The sequence below is a fragment of the Mustela erminea genome, chromosome X (assembly GCF_009829155.1).
Source record: "Mustela erminea isolate mMusErm1 chromosome X, mMusErm1.Pri, whole genome shotgun sequence".
NCBI classification, from domain to species: Eukaryota; Metazoa; Chordata; class Mammalia; order Carnivora; family Mustelidae; genus Mustela; species Mustela erminea.
The window spans coordinates 46,208,227-46,230,851 of record NC_045635.1 but is presented as its reverse complement, the minus strand read 5'-3'; the positions used below and the strand labels follow the sequence as shown (position 1 = coordinate 46,230,851).

Below are 22,625 nucleotides of genomic sequence, written 5' to 3'. Positions count from 1 at the left end.
TTTATTGTTAATGTATAGAAATGTGGCTGATTTCTGTACATTGATTTATATCCTGCAGCTTTGCTGAATTTATTCTAACGGGTTTTTTTGTGTGGTTTTTAAGGGTTTTTTAATGCATAAGATATCACTTATAAATGGAGACAGTTTTACTTCTTGTTTTCTGAAATGGATGCCTTTTATTTCTTTTCTTACCTAATTGTTCTGGCTGGGATTTCTAGTACTATAATTGAATAGGAGTGTTAAGAGTGGGCACCCTTGTCTTGTTCAGGATCTTAGAGGGAGAGCCTTCGTCTTCTTACCATTTGAGTATGATGTTAGCTATGAACTTGTCACATATGGCCTTTATTACCTCGTTTTTTACTTTTTATCATGAAAGAATATTGACTTTGTCATGTTTTTTTTCAGCATCTATTGACATCTTGGATTTTTGTCTTTTATTCTCTTAATGTGGTATGTCATTTATTGGCATGTATATGATGAACAGTCATTGCATCCAAAGAATTAATCCTACTTGATAATTGTATATGATCATTTTAATGTACTGTTTCAATGTGGTGTGCTAGTATTTTGATGACAGTTTTTATGTCTTCATTTATCAGGGATGATAGCCTGTTTTCTTGTAGTGTCCTTATCTGGCTTCGCTATCAGGGTAATTTTGGCTTCTTAAAATGAGTTTGGAAGTCTGGCCTCTTCAATTTTTTGGTAAGAAATTGAGAAGGATTGGTGTTAATTCTTTAAATGTTTGATGAATATATACCAGAAAAACCATCTGGTCCTAGGCTTTTCTGTATTGGGTATGTTTTGATTACTGATTTAATCTTCTTTACTCATTATCGGTTTCTTCTGATTTTCTGTTTCTTCATTATCCACTATTGGTAAGTTCTGTTCTTAGGAAATTTTCCAATTCTTACAGATCATGCAATATGTTGGCAATTTGTAAATATATAGTTTTTTTTTTTACTAAGTTTTTAAATTCTAATTCCAGTATAGTTAACATACAGTGTTTTATTAGTTTCGGGAATACAGTATAGTGATTCAACAACTCTTATAAAAAAATTTTTAAGATTATTTATTTATTTATTTGAAAGAGATCACAAGTAGGCAGAAAGGCAGGCAGAGAGAGAGAGGAAGGGAAGCAGGTTCCCCTCTCAGCAGAGAGCCCGACGTGGGGCTTGATCCCAGGACCCTGGGATCATGACGCGAGCTGAAGGCAGAGGCTTTAATCCACTGAGCCACCCAGGCGCCCCAACAACTCTTAACATTACTCAGTGCTCATCATAAGTGTACTCTTTACCCCACGACCTATTTCACCCATTTCTCTCCCCACCTCCCAACCAGTAACCATCAGTTTGTTCTCTATAATGAAGACTTGGTTTGTGTCTCTCTCCTTTTTTAAATTCCACTTACAGGTGAAATAATTTCACTTATCCTTTCTATCTTAATCTTTTCTATCTATATGGTATCATTTGTAATGTCTCCTCATTTCTGATGTAAGTTTTCACTCCTATTTTCTTAGTCTATCTAGAATTTCATCTATTTCGTTTATCTGTTCAAAAAAACCCTTGGGTATTTTGTTTTGGTTTTTTGGGGCAGTCTCTATTTCATTTATTTCTGCTGTGATCATTATTATTTCCCTGCCTTCTACTAACTTCAGGATTTGTTTGTTCTTTTGTATCCTTGAGTTACAAAGTTAGGTTGTGTATTTGAGATCTTTCTTGTTTTTTACTGTAGTCATTTATCCCTATAAACTTCTCTCTTCTACTTTTGGTAGAAGAGTTTTGATAAGTTTTGATAGGCTTCCATTGTCTTTTGACCTGGTATTTTTAAATTTCCCTTTTGACTTTTTTTTTTTTTTGAGTCATTGGTTCTTCACAAGTGTATTGTTTAGTTTCCACATATTGTGAATTTTCCAGTTTTCCTCCTGTTAATTGATTTCTAGTTTTATACCATTGTGGTTAGGAAAGATACTTGGTGTAATTTCGGTCTCTTAAATTTGCTAAGACTTATTTTGTAACTTATATGTAATCTGTGTGGAAGAATGTTCTATGTGCAGTTGAGAAGAGTGTGTATTCTGCTATTCAGTCAAATGTTCTGTATATTCCTGGTAGATTGCCATTTGCAATAATATGGATGGAGCTTTCTAGAAAGTATTACGCTAAGTGAAAAGTCAGAGAAAGACCAATACCATAGGATTTCAGTATTTGTGGAATTTAAGAAACAAAACAAGCAAAGGGAAAAGATAGGCAAACCAAGAAACACACTCTTATCTATAGAGAACAAACTGATGGTTACAGGGTGTAGATATTGGGGGGTTGGGTTAAATAGGTAATAGGGATTAAGCAATACACTTGCGATGAGCACTGACTGGCTGTTGAATGAAAGTGTTGAATCATTATATTGTACACCTGAAACTAATATCACACAGTATTAACTGGAATTTAAATAAAAACTTTTTTTAAAAGGTATAGTTTAAATTCAACATTTCCTTATATTCTGTTGGGACAGTTTATCCATTGGTGAAAAAAGTAGAGTATTGACATCCCCTATCATCTGTTATTAATCTGTTTCTCCCTTCAGATCTGTTAGTATTTGCTTTTAATGTATTTGGGTGCTCCAGTATTGTATGTATATAATTTACAATTGCTATATACTCTTTGAATTAACCCCTTTATTATTATATAATGACCTTCTTTGTCTTTTTTTTAAAAGATCTTGTTTATTTATTTGACACAGAGAGAGATCACAAGTAGGCAGAGAGGCAGGCAGAGAGAGAGGGGGAAGCAGGCTCCCTGCTGAGCAGAGAGCCCGATGCAGGGCTCCATCCCAGGACCCTGGGATCACGGCCCAATGCAGGGCTCGATCCCAGGACCCTGGGATCACGACCCGAGCCAAAGGCAGAGGCTTAACCCACTGAGCCACCCAGGTGCCCCTCTTTGTCTCTTGTTATAGGTTTTTAGTAAAAGTATTTTGTCTGATACAAGTACAGCAACCCATGCTCTCCTTCTGTTTCTGCTGCATAGAATATCTTTTTCATTCCTTCACTTTACTGCATGTATCCTTAAAGCCGGAGTAAGTCCCTTGTAAGCTGCTGAGACTTCGTTTAAATTTTATTTAAATTCAATTAATTAATTAACATATATGTTATTTGTTTCGGGGGTACAGGTCTGTAATTCATCAATCTTACATAATATCCAGTGCTCTTTACAACAGATACCCTCCCCAGTGTCCATCACCCACTTAGCCCAACCCTCCACCCCTCTCTACTCCAGCAGCCCCTCTCTACTCCAGCAACCTCCATAAGAGCCCTTATGCTTTGTCTCCCTCTCTGCGTTTGTCTTGTTTCATTTTTTTCTCTCTTTCCCTCTGATCCTCTGCCTTGTTTCTTAAATTCCACGTGTCAGTGAGATCATATGATAATTGTCTTTCTCTGATTGACTTATTTCATTTAGTAATACCCTCTAGTTCATCCATGTTGTTGCAAATGGCAAGATTTCATTTTTGATGGCTGCAAAATATTCCTCTGTATATATGTGTGGGTGTGTGGGTGTAGTTATATACCACATCTTTATCCATTCATCTGTCAATGGACATCTGGGCTCTTTCCATAATTTAGCACCATTGATGCTATAAACATTGGGGTGCAGGTGACCCTTCAGATCACTACATTTGTATCTTTGGGGTAAATATCCAGTAGTGCAATTGCTGGGTTGTAGGGTAGCTTTATTTTCAACTTTTGGAGGAACCTCCATACTGTTTTCCAGAGTGGCTGCACCAGCTAGAAGGGTTCCCTTTCTCCACATTCTTGCCAACGTCTGTTGTTTCCTGATTTGTTAATTTTAGCCATTCTGACTGATATGAGGTGGTATCTCATTGTGGTTTTGATTTGTATTCCCCTGATGCCAAGTGATGTTGAATACTTTTTCTTGTGTCTTTTGGATGTCGTCTTTGGAGAAATGTCTCTTCATGTCTTCTGCCCATTTCTTGATTCAGTTTTGTTTTTTTAATCCAGCCAGCCAGCCATACCGTGCCTTTTAATTGGAAAATTAATACATCTGCATTTAGAGTAATTATTGATGGGCGAGGACTTAGTAATGCCATCTTACTGTTTTCTGGCTGTTCTGTATTTTCCTGTCCTTTATTCCTCTCTCCCTGCCTTTCTTTGTGAATTGATGGTTTCCCATAGTAGTATGCTTTGATTCCTTTTTGTTTATCTTTTTTCTATCTAATCTAGGTTTTTGTTTTGTGGTTACCATGAGCTTTAAATAAAACATAGATAAGTTTTTTTTAAGCTGATAACAACTTCCGTCACACACAAATACTCTACCCTTTAACTTCCAACCTTATTTTATGTTTTTAATGTTCAGTTTACCTCTTCTCAAATTGTATATTCATTAATAAATTATTTTAGCTCTTACTATTTTTTAATATTTTTGTCCTTTGAACTTTATCATCCATGGGTGATCATTTGTTTGTTTATTTTTTTTTTGTTAATTTTCACAAACCCTTGTGTCAGGGTTGACTTTCAATAGATCACAGTGAGGATTCTGCTCTCCCGACCCAGAAGCAGGTCATCTATCAATGGTTTAGCTCCAGGTTCCCACAAATGTGCATTGTGTGACAGCAAGGGGGCAGCCCTCTTTCTGGCCATATCCCATTTCCTGGGATGAGCAGCTATACACACTGGACCCTGGCCCCAACAGGTGGCAGGGACGGTGGGGAACTGGCTGGCTGAGGCCAGCTGAGGCCCCATGACCCTGCTGTATTATTATTCCGCCTGGGTGGGATCCTGACTTAGAGGCATTCAGTCATAATCCCACAAATCATACCTTCACCCATGGGTGATTCTTTAAGACCATGTTCTCCTGGGGCTCCTCAGAGTGTCAGTAGCTGGTTCATAGGCCACTGCAGGGTATGTAGCTGGGACCAGGGTCTTTTAAGTCTATTACCCAGTAGGCAATTGGGTGAGACTCTCCACCACCCCCATCCTTGGGTTTATGGGGCTAGGTTCCCCAACTCCAACAAAGGCACTTTTGTTCATGGGTGGATGCCAGGTGTTGCATAGGGGCAGTGAGATATGTCTTATTTGGCCATAATGCTGACATCACTGCTTATGCTCATGTTGCTGTAATTTCTTTTTCCTTTGTGTGTTTCATAGTCTTGTTTCTTTGTATACCTCATAGTTTTTTTTGTTGTTGTTGAATGGTGGACATTTTTAATACTATAATATGGCAACTTTGGAAATCAAATTCTCACCCTTCACCAGGGTTTGTTGTTATGGTTTGTTGTTGTTTCTTTAGACTTTCCTGACCTGATTTCATAATTATGTGATCATCAGAATCTATGCTCTTAGATTAGTGGTTAGCTAGTGATTTGCCTTAAACTCCTGAACAAAAAGAATACATACTTCCCGGCACAGGTAGGTTCTGTGTATATGTTAGTATCTTCAATGGCAATACTCATATCTTCACTGCTTAACCAGGATGTTTACAAACTCTGCCTTAGCCTTCACTTGTGACTTGAACAGAGCCTGATGACCACCCAGGCATGTAGAACTTAGGGCTTTCTTGGGACTTTCCTGAGAATGTGCTTAACCTTGGACATACATGTGGCCTCCTAGATTCCCAGGAGTCTGTGAAACTTTTCCAAGCCCTTATTCTCCAAAGCATCTCACACCCTAGCCTTTACCCCTCAAGCTTTTCAGTTTGTCTGTTGTTGAACGCAATTGTTTGCCTTGTCCCATGAAGCAGGGATTAATGCATTTGCTATTTAATGTTTTCAACAAATGTTCACCTCACCCTTGGGAGCATTCCAAATCAAGCAAAAATGTTTGATATCTTAAGCACTGTTGAAAATGCAAGCGAGTTTATTAAGCAAGAATATATGGCTGGAGGTTTGGGTTTGAAGGCCAGTTAATAGTGCACAATTTAGTCATTCTCCCCCATTACCTTAGAGGCTAGTGTTGATGAGTTTTTAGACTTTGTGGTGGCAGAGCTTAGTAGAAGTAAGCAGTAGAGTCTTCTCCTTTGCAGCTTGGTTCATGTTTAAAAATGGGACTGTATGGGGTGCCTGGGTGGGTCAGTGGGTTAAGCCTCTGCCTCCAGCTCATGTCATGATCTCAGGGTCTTGGGATTGAGCCCCGTGTCGGCTTCTCTCTGCAGCAGGGAGCCTGCTTCCTCCTCTCTCTCTGTCTGCCTCTCTGTCTACTTGTGATCTCTCTCTCTCTGTCAAAGAAATAAATAAAATCTTTTAAAAAAGTGGGACTGTAGAGCATGTGATTCCTCACTGTAGTGAAGAAGGTGATACAAGCTGAGAGCATGGAAAGCATAATAGAGTACTGAAGGCCTGATGGGATAAAACTGACCTGTCAGCAAGTATGACAACAGGCATTTACAGTGCAGTAGTTGCTTATGTTCTTCCCAGTAGCATCCTTACAGAAAGTGAAATTGATCTCATTGGAGAAATCACCTTTAGGCAGACCATCTTGCCTTGGGTCTTAAGTCCTTGCTTCTATTTGCTCCCTCTGTTGGACTTTCACAGTGGATGTCTTCTCAACACCGTATTCCAGGCAGCCGCATACTCTTAAATAGTTTTATACACAGGGCTAACTTTAGGCACTATTTTAACACTGTCTTTTTCCTTTTTTAAGAGTTGGGGTGGAAAGGAGAACGGCTTTGGACTTGCAGAATGTTGTAGAGACTTGCATATGATGGTAAGTAATTCTGGGGTATTGGTGTCTTTTGGCAGAGTTATGTGTGGTCTCTTTTTGAGCCTTACTTTATGGTAAGGCTCAAATATATGGTATATTAAGTTGCCGCTTCAAATCAGGACCTTTGAGGAACCTGAGCTCAATTGAGACATAACACACCTCATCTAGAAATGCTTGGGCCCTCAGTGTGCTGACAGTAGGAAGAATCTCAGAAACACAGTGTATGTTCATACCCAGCTCTTGAGTAGAAAGCTGTATTTGGTAAATAGGTTTAAAAGTGTTGAAAAATCCCAGAAAGTGTATTTATTTGCATTCTCTTACTGGAACTATTGGAACTCTGGGCAGTATAGCATGGTTTTTAAGAATGGATGCTTGGAGAATAGTCCTGCCATGAAGGTTATTGAGAATTTAAAATGTTCTGTGTGTTTTAAATGTTTACTCTTCATGTTCTGTCCTTATACCTTTCATCCATGCTTTGGATAAAAGGTTAGGGCATCCTCCCTTCTGCTTTGATAGGTTGTTTTGGAACCACAAGGCACAATTGGATTTGTTAAAAAACGGTTCTGTGCCAAGAAGCAATTATATTTTCCAACAGATGTTGGAAAATTTGTCAGTTTGTCATGCACAGGACAAATAGCTGTAATGAAATTTAGTGAATTTATCTTAGCAAGCTTTTCCCCCCTGGGAAGATGGGGTTTTTTTCTGGTCGAAGAAAACTACAAATTAAAATAAATTACTTTCCTGCCTTAGTTGGTATACTTTCTTTAGTGTGTGTTATATGAATGAATATTGGGTAATACGGAGGTTAGTGTTGTCTATTTACTAAAGCTACATAAATCTTAAAGAGTATTCAGCTTGGAATTCTAATTAAGAGAAAATAACTTTCATCTTAAATTTGGTTAATTCTGAGCCTCCTTTTGTATATCAAGCTTGTTCTTTACCCTTTGTCAAAACAGTGTGATAACACTGTACTGTTTGTATGCTGTCTGTCTGGGGCCCAGTCTGTGTTAAGAAATCACACATCCTTTTATTTATTGATATTTGGTATATCAGTGAGACTTTGAAAAATATGTGTATTTTAAAAGGGAGTAATACATATGCATGTTTTTAAAAATACATATATACATGCAATTTTAAAATAATTGTATACTGTAATTGTTTCGATTTTAAAAATTATTATGTATAATAATTATACAATAATTCTCCATTTCAGAGGCAACCACTGCTACTGGTTTCTTTTAAGGATTCATTTTAATGGGCATGCTGTTGTCATCTTAATTTTGTTTTTGCTTTTCAGAGTTAAAGTGGATTTTTGTCATGGTCTGGTTTATATTGACTTGTTATTCATCTATGCAGAAAAGCATTTTAAGACCATGGGAAGTGGTGTAGAATGGTATGAAAGGGTATTTAAAGAATTAAGAAGGCGCAGTTTGAAAAAATATTTCAAACGGTGATGATATACACTAAAGTTTCCATAAAAATGTTCTTTTCCACTCCCAAGTCACTTAGACTCTTGTATTTGTTCTCCATCCTTTCTTGGATTCTTATTCATTATTGCTTGGCAGACTTGCCTCTCCTTTTCCTCTTGAGAATAGCCACAGTCAGAATTAATCTCTTGAAATAAAGGGCGGCTGATAACTTATAAGTAAGAAATGTAAAGGCTTTTGGAGCTCTGGTCGCCATCATCCTGATTTTGTGTTATAAGATATCTGAGCTCTGCTAAGATGAGAGGTGAAGGCACTGTAGCTGCTGACTACACTGCTCATTCTGCTGCTACAGTGAGTTGGACAGGTGGTTAGGACTTTGGAGGAAGATTTGAGGAGAAGACAGTATCTGATTCTTTCATGTGCTTTATACACAGAAATACCCACCCAGTGCAACTACACTACACTTTGAATTCTATGCAGACCCTGGGGCCGAGGTCAAAATCGAGAAAAGGGTGAGTCTCATTGACTTGTTCTGATAGAGTCTATGATGTACTGTAACTGGGGTTGACTTCTGGGACTCCTCAGTTAAATGAAGGGATGGTTTTGAGCTTCATTGCTGCCCTCCCAAATTAAACATAGCTAGTACCTTCTCAGAAATAACTATTCATTGTATGCCCAGCTCTGATAAGTTTACTTATGTTGGAGCTGCTGAAAGACAGGACTCCCCTGTGAGGCATTGCCATAACTTGGTGCATTTTTCTCTACTTAGCCAGTTTGTAAGAAGCCTGTATATTGCTTACAAGGTCCTGCTTCAATTATCTAGTCATTCCATATTCTTTGAGGAGGTACTGAAATTCAGTTTTGTTTATAAGTAGCTTAGTGAATAGATTTTTTCCTACGTGTAGCATAATTTCTAGATCAATGGTGCCGTGAAAACAGCTGTAGTGCATATTTAGAGTGGAAGCCATTTTCATGGATTTGGTCTTTGCTATGAATACAGAGGCTGTGGGAATTAAGTTAGGTTTAAAAAAAGGGTAAGGGAGAGAAAAGAGACAAAACAGACAATACAGAGAACAAATTGGTGGTTGCTGGAGTGGAGGTGGGTGGGGGAGTTAAATAATAAAGGGAATTAAAAGTAACCCTTACCATGATGAGCACTGAGTAATGTGTGGAAGTGCTGAATCATTATACTGTACACTTGAAACAAATACAACAGTGTATGTTAATTATACTTCAATTAAAAAATAAAACTTTTAAAAGGGATAAGGAAGAATATTATGTCTGACTGTGTGCATTATATTTTGATACTGTTGTCTTCAAAGAAGCTTTTTTGAGAATATTCTGTATATAAAATGGGTATTTTGTGGGACTCTAAAGTTACCTTAATTTTAAGAGCATTCAGTTAGGCTTCAACCTAGGGTGACATCTTAGTATTCAGACAGCTCTCTTTTAGTCTTATGGAACGGGAAGCTAAGGTATTAACATTGACTTCTGACAACTCTATCTTTTTAATTTCAGACAACTAGTAACACACTACATTATATTCACATAGAGCAACTTGACAAGGTAAGAGGAATCTTTGACTGTTGGCCAGTTTCCTAACATTCAGTTTACTTTTTGTTCCTAATCAATTTTTTTTTCTAATGTAGATTTCAGAAAGCCCTTCCGAAATCATGGAATCGCTTACCAAAATGTATAGCATTCCTAAGGACAAGCAGGTATGATAGGTCCTAATATTTATCTAAAGGGTGTGGATTGTCATTCATGTAGATTAATGGTACTTATTGGGCTGGGAGACAGCATATCAGAAAGGAAGGAGTCAGATCATGGGTAAATTAGCCTCTGAGCCTTAGTTTCCTCATCTTTTATGAGGCCAACACCTGCTCACTTCCTAGTTAGGTTTTTATGAGAATTGAGAAAGACATAAGCTGCTTTACTCATCATGCAAAATGGAGTGTTAGTATCTCAACACTTTACATATGAAAGAGAAAACATTTAGTTGTGTTTTTTCTGGCCATTCTTATGGTGATAAAATATTTGATTAATAACAATCAGAACTCTTGTGAATGTCTTCAGCTTGTTGCCAAAAACTATCACTATACCGTTTTACCAAATACCCCAGTAGGTAAGATTTAGCCATTAGAAAGTACATTCTCCATTTTCATTGGTTTCCTGATTTAGGTCTTCTATTCCTACACAGATGCTGTTATTTACACACATACGGCTGGCCCATGGCTTTTCTAATCACAGGAAACGATTGCAGGCTGTTCAAGCCAGGCTGCATGCAATATCTATACTAGGTAAGAGACTATAACACTATAAATAACAGGCCCTGATTAGGCAGTTTAGACATGATTTCCTTTGAGCTTCATCTATGTCTTTGTTGCTGTGAGGATTAATTGTAGTTATCTAGGTGGCAAATTAATTTGTAAAATTGCCTGCATTTCTAATGTTCACTATATTCATCATTCTTGAGCTTGTTAATGTTGTATTAGAAAACAGTATAATACTTAACAAATGTATTGCCTGGGTTTAGTCTTGATTTTGGCCCTTTTTCTTTTAGATGGATGTTCAGGTAGTCCTCTCTCCTAGCCCCTATTCTTCCTTTTGCCATTTCATCTTCCTCTTCTGTCCTGTCAGTAGTACAATTTTGAAGTTAGAAGATATTAATTAAGAAGTCAATACTGTGCATTTTACTTTTACTTCAGAGTGGTAGAATGGAAAGGACATTGGTTTTGGAATCAGTCCTGGGCTCTCATCCGGATTCTGCAGATGATTAGTGCTACATGTTTATGCTTTTGGCCTGTTTCTTCATTTAATATTGGGATAGCGCTTACCTTATAGACTGATACAAGGATTAAATGAAAACCTATAAAGCACCTAGCACAGGCTAGGCACTTAGAAGGTATGAAATGGTAGCTGCTGTTAATATTACCAGCTTTTGTTATGTTATTTGTTTTTCTCCTCTTTTAAACTATGAGTTCTTGAAGTGAAATTCATACTCTTCTTTTTGTACTCACACCTCGCATAACTTCTGGCACATTAATGGATACATGTTTGTTTAACTAAATGAATGTGTTTGAATCCATTAGTTGCACTTCAGGAGACCGTGTCTACTGTTACGTCTGTGTGGGATTCATTGAAAGTGGATTAAACACATTCTCAAATTTTACTCCACAGTGTCATTTACAAGTTTCTGACTTAGTCTGCGGTAGTCCAAAATTCTGTTCTTTACAGCCTATATAAGTGTTTCCAATGAAAAACAGAAGTATCACATGAAGAGACTAGTCTTCGTGTGAAGTCTATACGAAAGGCATAATAGTTGCTCTATCAAGTAGTGATACTATAAAAAATTAGCTCTTCACTTTCTCTTCATACTTCCATTTCCAAAAATCCTTGCTCATGACTACCAGTACTAATAATAGGAGAATCTGTCAATTTGGAGGATATTTAAGGCTTATCACCCTATTTGATCAATCTTCCAAAATTCAGTGATTCTGCCCTCCAGTGCTGGTTGGAAGGGACTCTTTTCCCAGAATCAGTAGGTGCCAAAGGTTTGTCATTGGGCAGTGGCTTGACCACTGCCTTCTTGCCTAAAGTGTTTATTTCTCCTTTTGCAGTGTATTCCAATGCCTTGCAGGAGTCAGCAAACAGTATCTTATATAATGGGTTGATAGAGGAGTTGGTAGATGTCCTTCAGATAACAGATAAGCAGCTTATGGTAAGTATTAATATTCTAATGTGTATGTCAGGCTCGTGTGTATTTTGTTTATTTTCCTTTTGGTTTCTCCCAGGGGTTTAGAATGAGTTCCAAAAGGGGAGTTTAGTTGTTTTACATCTTCCTCTTTGGATATTTAGCTACAAAATTAAGGGCTGGATTTTCAATGTTATTCTCAACAGACCTCCATCTACCCCAAACCTTTAACAGTAGAATGACCTTAATTTTGAGTTCTGGATATTAGCAACATGGTTCAATCATCTCCCTTCTTTTATTTAAGATTTATTTTATTTATTTATTTTAGAGTGTGTGGGGGAAGGGGTGGAGGGAGAGGATCTCAAGCTGACTCTGTACTGAGCACAGGACTCAATCTCACAGCCATGAGATCATGACCCAAGTGGAAATCACGAGTCAGATGCTTACCTGACTGAGCCACCCAGGTGCCCCCAGTCATCAACTTACTTAATATATCACATGTTTACCTTCTGTTTTTGTAGGAGATTAAAGCTGCTTCTTTACGAACATTAACATCAATTGTCCATTTGGAGAGAACTCCCAAACTCAGCAGTATTATTGACTGTACTGGAACTGCCTCTTACCATGGATTTTTGCCTGTACTTGTGCGGAACTGTATCCAAGCCATGATTGGTAAGTTTTGATGGTTATTCTTTAAGCTAGCAGGAACTTCACCCTTGATTTTATCAGTCTTTGTTTAACATCTTGCCCTCTTAACATCATATTCTGAGCTTGCTTTTTTTCTGTCTCTCCCAACTTCCCATATAGATCCTTCCATGGATCCATACCCTCACCAGTTTGCCACTGCTCTCTTCTCTTTTTTATACCATCTGGCCAGCTATGATGCTGGTGGTGAAGCCTTGGTCTCCTGTGGAATGATGGAAGCCTTATTGAAGGTGCCTTGTTTTTTTGTTTGTTTTTTGGGTATTTTTTTTTTAATACATCTGTGGGGAAATCAACTAAGAGCAGGTGTAGAGTTACAGGTTTGGAACGGTTAACAGTGAGAGCAGATAGCATAAGGAAGCTTACCCAGAAAATGTTCTTAATTTTTCTAGTTTGGTATTCTAGTTATCTATCTCATTAACAACTTTTAAGTGCAGCTTAATTATTAAGAATTGATCATAGTGTAGCTTGGTCTGAGAGTCAGGAGGCTCCAGGTACTCTCCAGGTACTAGTCATGACTAGCCATATCTTACCATGACCTTAGGCTGTTACTCCAAAGAAAAAATATGTAAAGGTACTTTGTAAATTGTGCTATTAAGGTACATTGGTTTTACTTTGTGCTTGGCACTGGACGCCAGCTTTTTTCTCCCTGAATATTTTATTTAAACTTGAAAAGTAATTTTATGTCCCCATTACCTCAGGAAGTTGAGTCCCAGAAGTAATAGAGCTAACATTTGACGAACACCTATTTTTTCCTCCCACACAGTATTTGCCTCCTTGAGACCCTAGACTGCATGTTTCCAAAAGAATACATTATTCACAGTTTTGTGTCTCTTCTTTTGATTGGCTTTGTCTTTTTCTTTCTCTTCCTCAATAGGTTATAAAGTTTCTTGGCGATGAACAAGACCAGATAACATTTGTCACCAGAGCTGTTAGAGTGGTTGACCTTATCACCAACCTGGACATGGCAGCTTTTCAATCCCATAGTGGACTTTCTATCTTCATTTATAGACTCGAGGTATTATTATACAAGGAGTACTTGGCCTAGACATACCCAGCCAGTAAAAGATGAACCTAGGAAGTATCCTAATAACTCTAAAGAGCCATCTTAGCCCTTTTCTGTTTTTAGAAACCAATTTTATAATCTGCCTGTGACATTCTTTCATTATAATTATTTTTAACTCCTGGTATATATGTAGGATTTTCTTACTACTTTTCCCTTGATTGTAGCATGAAGTAGATTTGTGTCGGAAAGAATGTCCATTTGTGATCAAGCCAAAGATCCAGAGACCCAGTACTACACAAGAAGGAGAAGAAATGGAAACTGATATGGATGGTAATTAACAGTTACTAAGTCAGTATTTTTGTGCTTGGCATTTTCTTATCATCCAGCCCCAATTTTCATTCTTCCTCCTCATAAATTCCAAAGTGCACAAGTGACTTGAGTGTGTATTTTCAGCAACAAAACTGTATTTTTCTATATAAGTAATTTGTGTATTTTTCATGAGGATAATTATAAAAGGAGGAGGCACAAGTTGTTGGGAATAGCAGTGGAAAGTGAAGCAGATGGTAGAGCTGCAGTAGAGCACTACAGTCACTCTATGGGATGTTAATCTGTTTTATTTCAAGGCTTAATAGCTGTTTTCTAAGTATTGGTTCATTATCTTCCTATTCCCACTAAAATGTAAGCTCCATGAGATCAGGGTACTGTTTTGTTCACTGCTCTATCTTCAGCAGTGCCTGATAAATCGTAGGTGTTTAAATAATGTGTTTGAGAAAGATAAGGAGAATGTAGACCCTAAAATGGAAACTGTCGGGTTATTTTGAGAAGGAAGAGGAGAGGTGAAGAAGTTGTTGAATAGGGAACATATTTTAAACCCTAAAGCCAAAAGGCTAGATAACCAGATATTCTTAATCTTTGGGTGCATCATCATGTGTGTCCTTTTTTTTTTTTAACACTCTCCCTGCCCCCCCCCATGCATAATTCATAGTAATAGTAATAAAAGCAAAAAACCATTCCCCGAAACAGCTTTCTTAGAATTCAGATTCTTACCTTAATGACCCAGGATGTCATTACATGAATCTGTTATCATGCTTATGATAAAGGTACCAGAATTCATAATGGTTTCATTCTTAACACTCAGTACCCATAGGATACTGTTCCTTTTTTTCTGTTATCTTTCCTGAACACAGTTATTTACATGCATTGTTGCCCCTAGAAACTCCTTTACCCAGTTTCTGTCTCTGGTTTATTGTGGGCAAGCTGGCATTTGAGTTAATGGGTGAGATCCCAGAGTGTTGATTAAAATGTGACATCTACTAAATAAAAGACTATTTAAAAGCCTCATTATTTATTATAAATCAGGTGTTACCAAATTTGAATATGCATAAGAATAAATTAAAGTGCTTGCTGAAGATGTAGATCTCAGGGGCACCTGGGTGGCTCAGTTGGTTAAGCGTCCAACTCTTAATTTCAGTTCAGGTCATGATCTCAGTATCCTGAGATTGAGGCCCACATCAGGTTCTGTGCTCATTGTAGAGTCTGCTTGAGATTCTCTCTCCCTCCCCCCACACCCTGACTTGTGCACTTGTGTTCTCTCTCTGAAATAAAATAAATAAAATTTTTAAAAAGTTATAGACCTCATCTGCAATGTTTGATTCAGAAGTGTGCAAGTGTAGACCAGAAAGATCCACACTTTAAAAAAATTTTTTTAAAGATTTTATTTATTTAGAGAGAGTATGTATAAGTTGGTGGGTGGGGACAGGAGGGGGGAGAAAGAATCTCAAGCAGGCTCCCTGCAGAGTGCAGAGCCCTACTTGGGGCATGACACCATTACCCTGAAGATCGTGACCTGAGCTGAAAACAAGAGTTGGACTCTTAAACAACTGAGCCACTCAGGCATCCCAGGAAATCCACATTTTTAATAACTAATCCAGGTGATTCTGATGTATTTGTAGAGGAAACTTTATATTCTATAAAAGGGTTACAAAACTATGAGTGTGTGCTGCCTTTATATAAGTAGGCACAAGTATGTATGTTTGTGTATGTATAAAAAGGTTGGAAGAAAGTATTTCTAGTGTAAACAGTGGTTTAATACTGTAGAAACTGTATTATATTTTATAAATTATAAGAAGTAATTATGTATTTTGTACTTCATTAAAATTAGAAAAAGCTTTACCCATAGTCTGCTGCCCACTAGTAGTGTGTGAAATTGCATGTTTTACTTACCATTGTTTCTCCTCCCACATTTGGTGGGTGAGAAATATTGAAGGGGATTTCTTTTGAAGGATTGTTTTTAACTTGCATTTCTTAAATAACTAGTGCTGTTAAATATTCCTCTATTTGTGGAAAGCTTACATTTTTATTTTGAGTTTCGATATCTGTCACCATTTTTTGTATCATTTATCTCACCTTAATGGGAAAAATTTTTTCATTCTTTTGGCAGTGCTTTATTCTAACAAGTTTCTTTATCATAACTTTTACTTTAGTTACAGATGTGACTATGGAAAGTAGTCCAGGCTCATCCATCTCTGTGGAGCACCGGCTAGATGTTGAATTAAGGGCATCAAGTTCTAGCAGCAGCACTAGCATCTCCTCTGGCTCTGGCCCTGGCCCCCGTCCTGGTGGGTAGACAAGTAGATACACATTCTTTCACAATGTATTACTAAACTAGTCAAGGAGGTACTTTGGGAACAGCTTTAGTGATACATTTGGAGGTTTGTTTCTTAGGACTATGCATGTTACTTTGCCTTTCTGGTATCCATTTTCTCATATTAACATTTATTTCATAGCATTTCATAGTTTTCCAACTGTTCACATGTTGATTATTTTATCAAAGCACCCATGTCAGCAGATAATATCTAAAACAGAAACTGAGGATCCCAGAGTTAATCTTTTTAGTTGCACTTATACTTGTCTTTTCCTTTTAGTTTTAGTTTTGTGTAGCCCTTGGTGATTTATTTTCCCATTTTTAAAGCTTAGTAAGTATGTACTCTTCCCAACATCCAGAGATCTCATTTCGAATATCTGCTGGTGTTGATATAGTGTATATGCTTCTCTTAAAAATTTGTTTTATGTGCCTACTTATTGTGGTCTGATGGTGAACTCAGTATAATCCTCCATCTTTCTCTCTTGCCAGGAGTCCAGTGTATTCCACAAAGAGCAGCACTTCTCAAATCCATGTTGAATTTCCTCAAGAAGGCCATTCAAGACCCAGCTTTCTCAGATGGCATACGACATGGTATTTGATTTTAGATTCTTTCTTGAAGGATGTCTGACTCTTTCCAAAGATGTAGTTCTTTCGATACTGATGCTACTCTTGTTTTATAAGACAGGCTTAAGAAAAGGCATGCCATGCTTTTAGTCTTTTAGTGTCACTTTTCCTAGACCTAAGGATTCTCTAGCTATTTTCATAATGATTGACCTATTTTTTTCCTTTTTCAGCTTTTGACTCTGTGCTCACTTCCAGTCTGCTACTCCACTTTGTCTATGTCTGTATTCTTTTGTTCTTTGACCCACTGTTAAGAGGCTATTTCATGGACAAGGAATAAATAATAAAATAGGAGGAACTAAGTAGAAACCATTAGACTGGAATCAACACAGGATGTTTACCACAGTGGTGGTATATATAATGCATTGTTCTATCATCTCTACCTATCAAACTACTTCTATGCTGATCATATTCTCTTTGATGTTCACTTTTCTTTTCTCTTAGTGATGGATGGTTCTCTCCCTACCTCCCTGAAGCACATCATCAGTAATGCAGAATACTATGGCCCATCACTCTTCCTCCTCGGTAAGTGGTATTATAGTTGGTTATACCACGCTGGAATAACCTGGCAGAGTTCTCTGTGTATGTTATATCCTTATAGGATATTACTGTCCACATTTGTCCACTGTGTTATGTATCTTTCTAGTTGATGATGAAATAGAGAAAGGTCAGAATTCAGTCTCAAATACCCATTTTTTGAATATCAAATATACTTTCTATAAGAAGTATATTATAAATCATTTGTGATAAGTAATATTGTACTTTGTGCTGTACTTAACATTGCAAGTGTGATAAGAAGCATGTCTTAATTCAATGGTTGGTCCCTCATCTTGGTCTGGAAAATTCAGTCAGAATGGTTTCCATTCTTAGAATTGAATGACAGACCTCCCACAAACCGTAGTATAGAAAATAGTTTCTCACTGTAGAAAATTCAGTTGGGGAAGCTGTGGTTCCTTTGTAATTATTTGTAAAAATGCCTGTGCAGCTTTATTTTGGCAGTATTCTGTGTATTGCTGTTGTTAAAACTTCATTTTTTTTTTCATTTATTGGGTGCCATACATATTCAGGACATTGAGATACATCAGTGTCTAGAATTCTCCTTAAAACTAAAGGAATGTAGTGGGAAGTGTAGAAATAAACAAAACCTCCTTGTACCAGTAGCACACTTTGGGGTATCTGGAGGTAGTAGTTTTGGCTACTACAATTTAGGTACGTGGTCCCTTGCCTAAAACAAATTGGGGTTTTATATTTTAAGTTTGTATCCTGTGACCTTGCTAAATTCACTTAGAAGTTCATAATTGCTTTGTTAATTTCTTAAGATACTCTATATAGGTTTCTCATCTACAAGCAGTTCTTTTTTTAATAATCATTTTGCTTTTTATGTCTAACTGCATTGGCAAAGATTTCCAATATAACGCCAAATAGAAGTGGTGAGAATGGGCCTTTTCGCTTTATTCCTGAACTCAGGGGAGGGGAGCATTCAGTATTTCACCATTAAATCTGAGGTTAGCAGAAGGTCTTATTCCTCTTTATCAGGGTGAGGAAGTATTCCCTTGTACTATAGCAACTCCATCTTGACATGGAGAGACACCCTCCCAAGGTTAGGTTCATATGGCAGAACTCATGGAAGTAGTTCTTTAGTAAAATCAAAGATTTCTTATACAGGTGGAGAAGTCCCAAGTTACGGTGCAGGGAAGAAGGATGGCTCTCTCTGGGAGAAAGCCCCAAAACAGAGAAAAGCAAGTACACAGGCATCTTGCAAAGGGAATGTTTAAAGGAGGCAGCAAGAGGACATGTATGCTTATGGGGTGGAGGCAGGTAGCAGGTAAGCCTTCAGAATGACACAAGAATCCAGAAATGAGATTTAGAGCACTAAAGCAAACATAGTGGAGGTCAGAATTCTTCTCTAGAGTCTTGTACTTCATCCCTGCTATTTAAATTAGCATGATAACTTTTCTGGTTTCCTGTAAATAACTTATATTTGAGAAGGACCAAATTTGCAAAGCCAACTCAAAATAATTAGGCCAGCAATTATTATTACAGCTCCATAAATGATAGTGTAGAGCCTTTCGCTCTAGCCAGGAGACAGCCAGGAAAAGAAATTAATGGGGGTCTAAAAATCTGCTGGCACATTTTTTTTAATGTAGTTGGCTATTTATTTTGTTGTTGTTGTTGTTGTTGTTGTTGTTTTTAAGATTTTATTTATTTATTTGATAGAGATCACAAGTAGGCAGAGAAGCAGGCAGAGAGGGAAGGAAGCAGGCTCCCTGCTGAGCAGAGAGCCCGATGCAGGGCTCAATTCCAGAACCCTGGGATCATGATCTGAGCCGAAGGTGGAGGCTTTAACCCACTGAGCCACCCACGTGCCCCTTGTTCTTTTATTTTAATTCTTCTGGATACCTTACTTATATTTTTAACCCACCTGCAGAAGGAAGTCCCCTAAGGCACAAACGCTGCCTTAAAGTGACAGTAGTTTAATACTCATCTGTTTTAAGAGTTTATTTATTTATTTTAGAGAGAGAGAGAGTGCACACTCTTGCTCAAGTGGAAGCTGGAATGGGGAGGGAAGGGGGAACAGATCTCAAGCTGACTCTGCACTGGGTGCGGAGCCCAATGCAAGGCTTGATCCCATGGCTCCCAAGATCGTGACCTGAACCAAAACCAAGAGTTAGACGCTTAACCAACTGAGCCACTCAGGCACCCCCAATCTTTTTACGAATTACAGCAGCTAGACTGCTTTGTCCCTCATTAAGGGCTTCTAAGGCTTAAGCTCTTTGGTTTATATGATTGGCTAGGAGTTGTGCCATTGTTTGGGTAGCCTCTGTTAAGATGCGTCTATGTCACAGAATTAAAAACACCTAATCTTGTGCCCATTATACCAAAGATGGTGATGCAGCCCACTATAAAAGTTAAAAAGGTGGCCCAGTGCTCCCTTTTGTGGCAAGAATTGATCAACGAACTAGACATTCTGGTTTGATCTAGGGTACCTGGATACTAAATACCCATAGGACACAGGTCAGGGTGTATGGACTAGAAGGGAGCAGTTGGTGGAGTAGAGTGTATGACCTTGCTGAATAGGAGTTGTGTCCTAGGAGATCCAGTAGCCCAAGGGGGCTGGAGGGTGGAGTTTCTAGTGGCCAAATTATATCACGGCAGACATGCGAGGGCAAAACAGTCTCAACAAGAAGGGCATCATGGTCTAGACTCTGGATTGGTGGGGAAGGCTAGGAAGGGCATGAAGAAGTCAGTAAGGAAATACCTGGTGAGGTTGTGCTGTCCAGCTGCAACAATTCTGTGCTAAAACCAACCAAATAAGGGGACGCCTGGGTGGCTCAGTTGGTTAAGCAGCTGCCTTCGGCTCAGGTCATGATCCCAGCGTCCTGGGATCGAGTCCCGCATCGGGCTCCTTGCTCCGCAGGGAGCCTGCTTCTCCCTCTGACTCTGCCTTCCACTCTGTCTGCCTGTGCTCGCTCTCGCTCACTCTCTCTCTCTGACAAATAAATAAATAAAATCTTTAAAAAAAAAAAAAAACAACCAAATAAGGATTCTGACTCTTCCCAAATTCAATCTCTGACTCTTCTACCCCACTTTTATACCCAACTATATTCCTAAGTTCCCCAGCTACCTTTTCTTCTCTTAACTTCCTGTTTAAGTCCATATTCCCTGAGCTTGTGCTCTGTTCCTAGATTAGCTGATGTCAACACCATGATGGTTGTTATGGACTGCTTAATCAGGGGGGTGACAGATAGTCAGTATGAATGTTGAAGACCTTCCAGGGAATAAGAGTTGTTTGTATAACTAATTGCCTGAACCTGGGCACCTGTTAACATTGCTAGAGTTTTAGTGCTCAGGTGACATTCTCTGTTACTATTATATAAATATTGTCTTTCAGGTTGAGGAAGATGGGCAGTGTTGATGCAGTGATGGTGGAATAATGGAAAGTGAAGTGTGAGACTGTCAGATTAAGGAAAGTCAGCTGATGGGGCCATTGGAATTGTGATGAGTGATGTGGCCACCCATTATAGGGGCAGTTAAACATTTGGGGCTGTTAACATGGAGGCTGGGACCACCGATTGTGCTAACATCATCCTCTAGGATACTGGGTTCATGGGAGTCCTGACCTAACCCCATAACTTTGATGGAAGGTTTCATACATTTGAGAAATAATTACAGAAGTGATTTTCAGTATTCCTTCGTCTCTAGGAGTTACAGAGTAATTTCTTACAGGGAATTGTGGACTGATTGAATATCCCCAAACAGTCGAGGTCACAACATGGACATAAAGGAGTCCAAGGAGTTTGGCACTGAGTTGGAATTGTAGACTCCCAGATGCAGGCCATGAGCCAAATCTGGCATTGCTAGGCCAACCAGAACCAGAGTGTTCCATAATATTTTCAGACCTGTTGAGATCTATAGGCTTGGCATGATGGAGGTGTCCATTTATTTATGGAAGTCACAGGCATTGTTATCCCAGGTCCTGTAGTGGCTTTCCTTTCATTAGCTCTGTAATTAGGGCTGTAATAGGGTGGATCCAGAGCTAGCATCCATATTTAAGAATGTTAGTACTGAGAACTAATTTACGATCTTCCTTTCCTTTTTAGAAGAAGCATAAAATTGTAGGTGTGGGAACAGGCAAGACTTCCATTTCTTACAAAGAGGGAACTCCAGTTAGTGAACCTTTAAAACTATTATATTGGGAAAAGACTTTAGCAGAGACCACCTTTGTGGCATACAGAATAGTCTGAAAGGGCAAAAGACCTCAATTTTCAGTGGACCCCATTCTGTAACCCACTCTAAATGGAGGTACCAATCTAGCATAGGTTGCACCAAGTACAAAAAGGGGGCAGTGTCTTTAAGTGAGAAGAGACTCTCTTTGGGTATTACAGATTCATACATGGCAGGCATTCGTTTCATAACTAGAAGAAGAATAGGAAGGTCCTCGTTATATTTTGTTAGGATGGCATGTGACTTAAAAGGTTGAGAGTTCAGGATAACTAAGATAAAGTGGTTAAAAGAGAGACCCATTTAGGAGACCGTTGTCCTTTTTTTTTTAATTTAAGAGCATGCCCTTAAGTAGGCTATTATGTTTTTGTGTTAAGTCTGCAGTCTGCAGACGATAAGACAGATCAAAAGTTCCAGATGATGCCTTGTTTTTATTGCCAGTGCCCAGATTGAATGAATAAAATGTGTACCCCCATGAGAGTCAGTGTTACTTGGAAGCTAAAAGGGGACTAACATTTAGTGAGACCTATATTAACTGCCAGCAGTAGCGTGGCAGGAAGGATAAACCAAGAACATGGTTGTATAACATTAAATCTTTGTGAGGGAATAGTACCTTATATCCCCAGATTGGGGCAGTGGCTCAATAAAATGAATTTGCCATTCAGAGAGGGAGTGTTTACTCCTTTGTATGGATTCCCATTGACCATGATGCTAATGGAAGACAGAATGCAAAGATCACACTGGTATGCTAGAGTTTGGGCCATGGCCAGTAGCATTGGATACTATGGCACTGAGCCCAGCTTTAAGGATCTGGAGACTGCAATCACTGGAGGTCTCATTGAGCTGAGTCAGGGAGTAATATCAGAGCTTATTTGAGAAGTGTGAACAAATTAGTCAGCTGTGGCGTGAAAATGAGTTTCCTGTGTGGCTGCCTTGGTATGAGTTGAGACATCAGACTTTAATTGTAATACGTGATATCTGAGCAGCAATATATTCGCAATGTAGGAAGCCTAATAGAGCACGATACTGAATGTGGTAACTTTTGAGCCCATTGACCTAAGACCTGGGAATCTATAAAAATATGAACAGTGTTCATACCTTTA

The 22,625-nt window shown here is 38.4% G+C and overlaps 1 protein-coding gene across 17 annotated transcripts in view; it reads left to right on the top strand.

Annotated features, from left to right (window-relative positions):
- Positions 1-22,625, top strand: part of HUWE1 (HECT, UBA and WWE domain containing E3 ubiquitin protein ligase 1) — a 173,068-nt gene that overhangs the window by 56,991 nt on the left and 93,452 nt on the right. For all 17 annotated transcript variants that reach the window (XM_032331297.1, XM_032331299.1, XM_032331294.1 and 14 more), the window contains 13 exons: positions 6,647-6,709; positions 8,568-8,645; positions 9,652-9,699; positions 9,783-9,851; positions 10,334-10,433; positions 11,754-11,854; positions 12,349-12,499; positions 12,635-12,762; positions 13,407-13,547; positions 13,760-13,865; positions 16,019-16,153; positions 16,669-16,770; positions 17,245-17,325. In XM_032331297.1, coding sequence (XP_032187188.1) covers positions 6,647-6,709; positions 8,568-8,645; positions 9,652-9,699; positions 9,783-9,851; positions 10,334-10,433; positions 11,754-11,854; positions 12,349-12,499; positions 12,635-12,762; positions 13,407-13,547; positions 13,760-13,865; positions 16,019-16,153; positions 16,669-16,770; positions 17,245-17,325 — 1,303 coding nt within the window. The remainder of the gene's footprint in view (positions 1-6,646; positions 6,710-8,567; positions 8,646-9,651; positions 9,700-9,782; positions 9,852-10,333; positions 10,434-11,753; positions 11,855-12,348; positions 12,500-12,634; positions 12,763-13,406; positions 13,548-13,759; positions 13,866-16,018; positions 16,154-16,668; positions 16,771-17,244; positions 17,326-22,625) is intronic.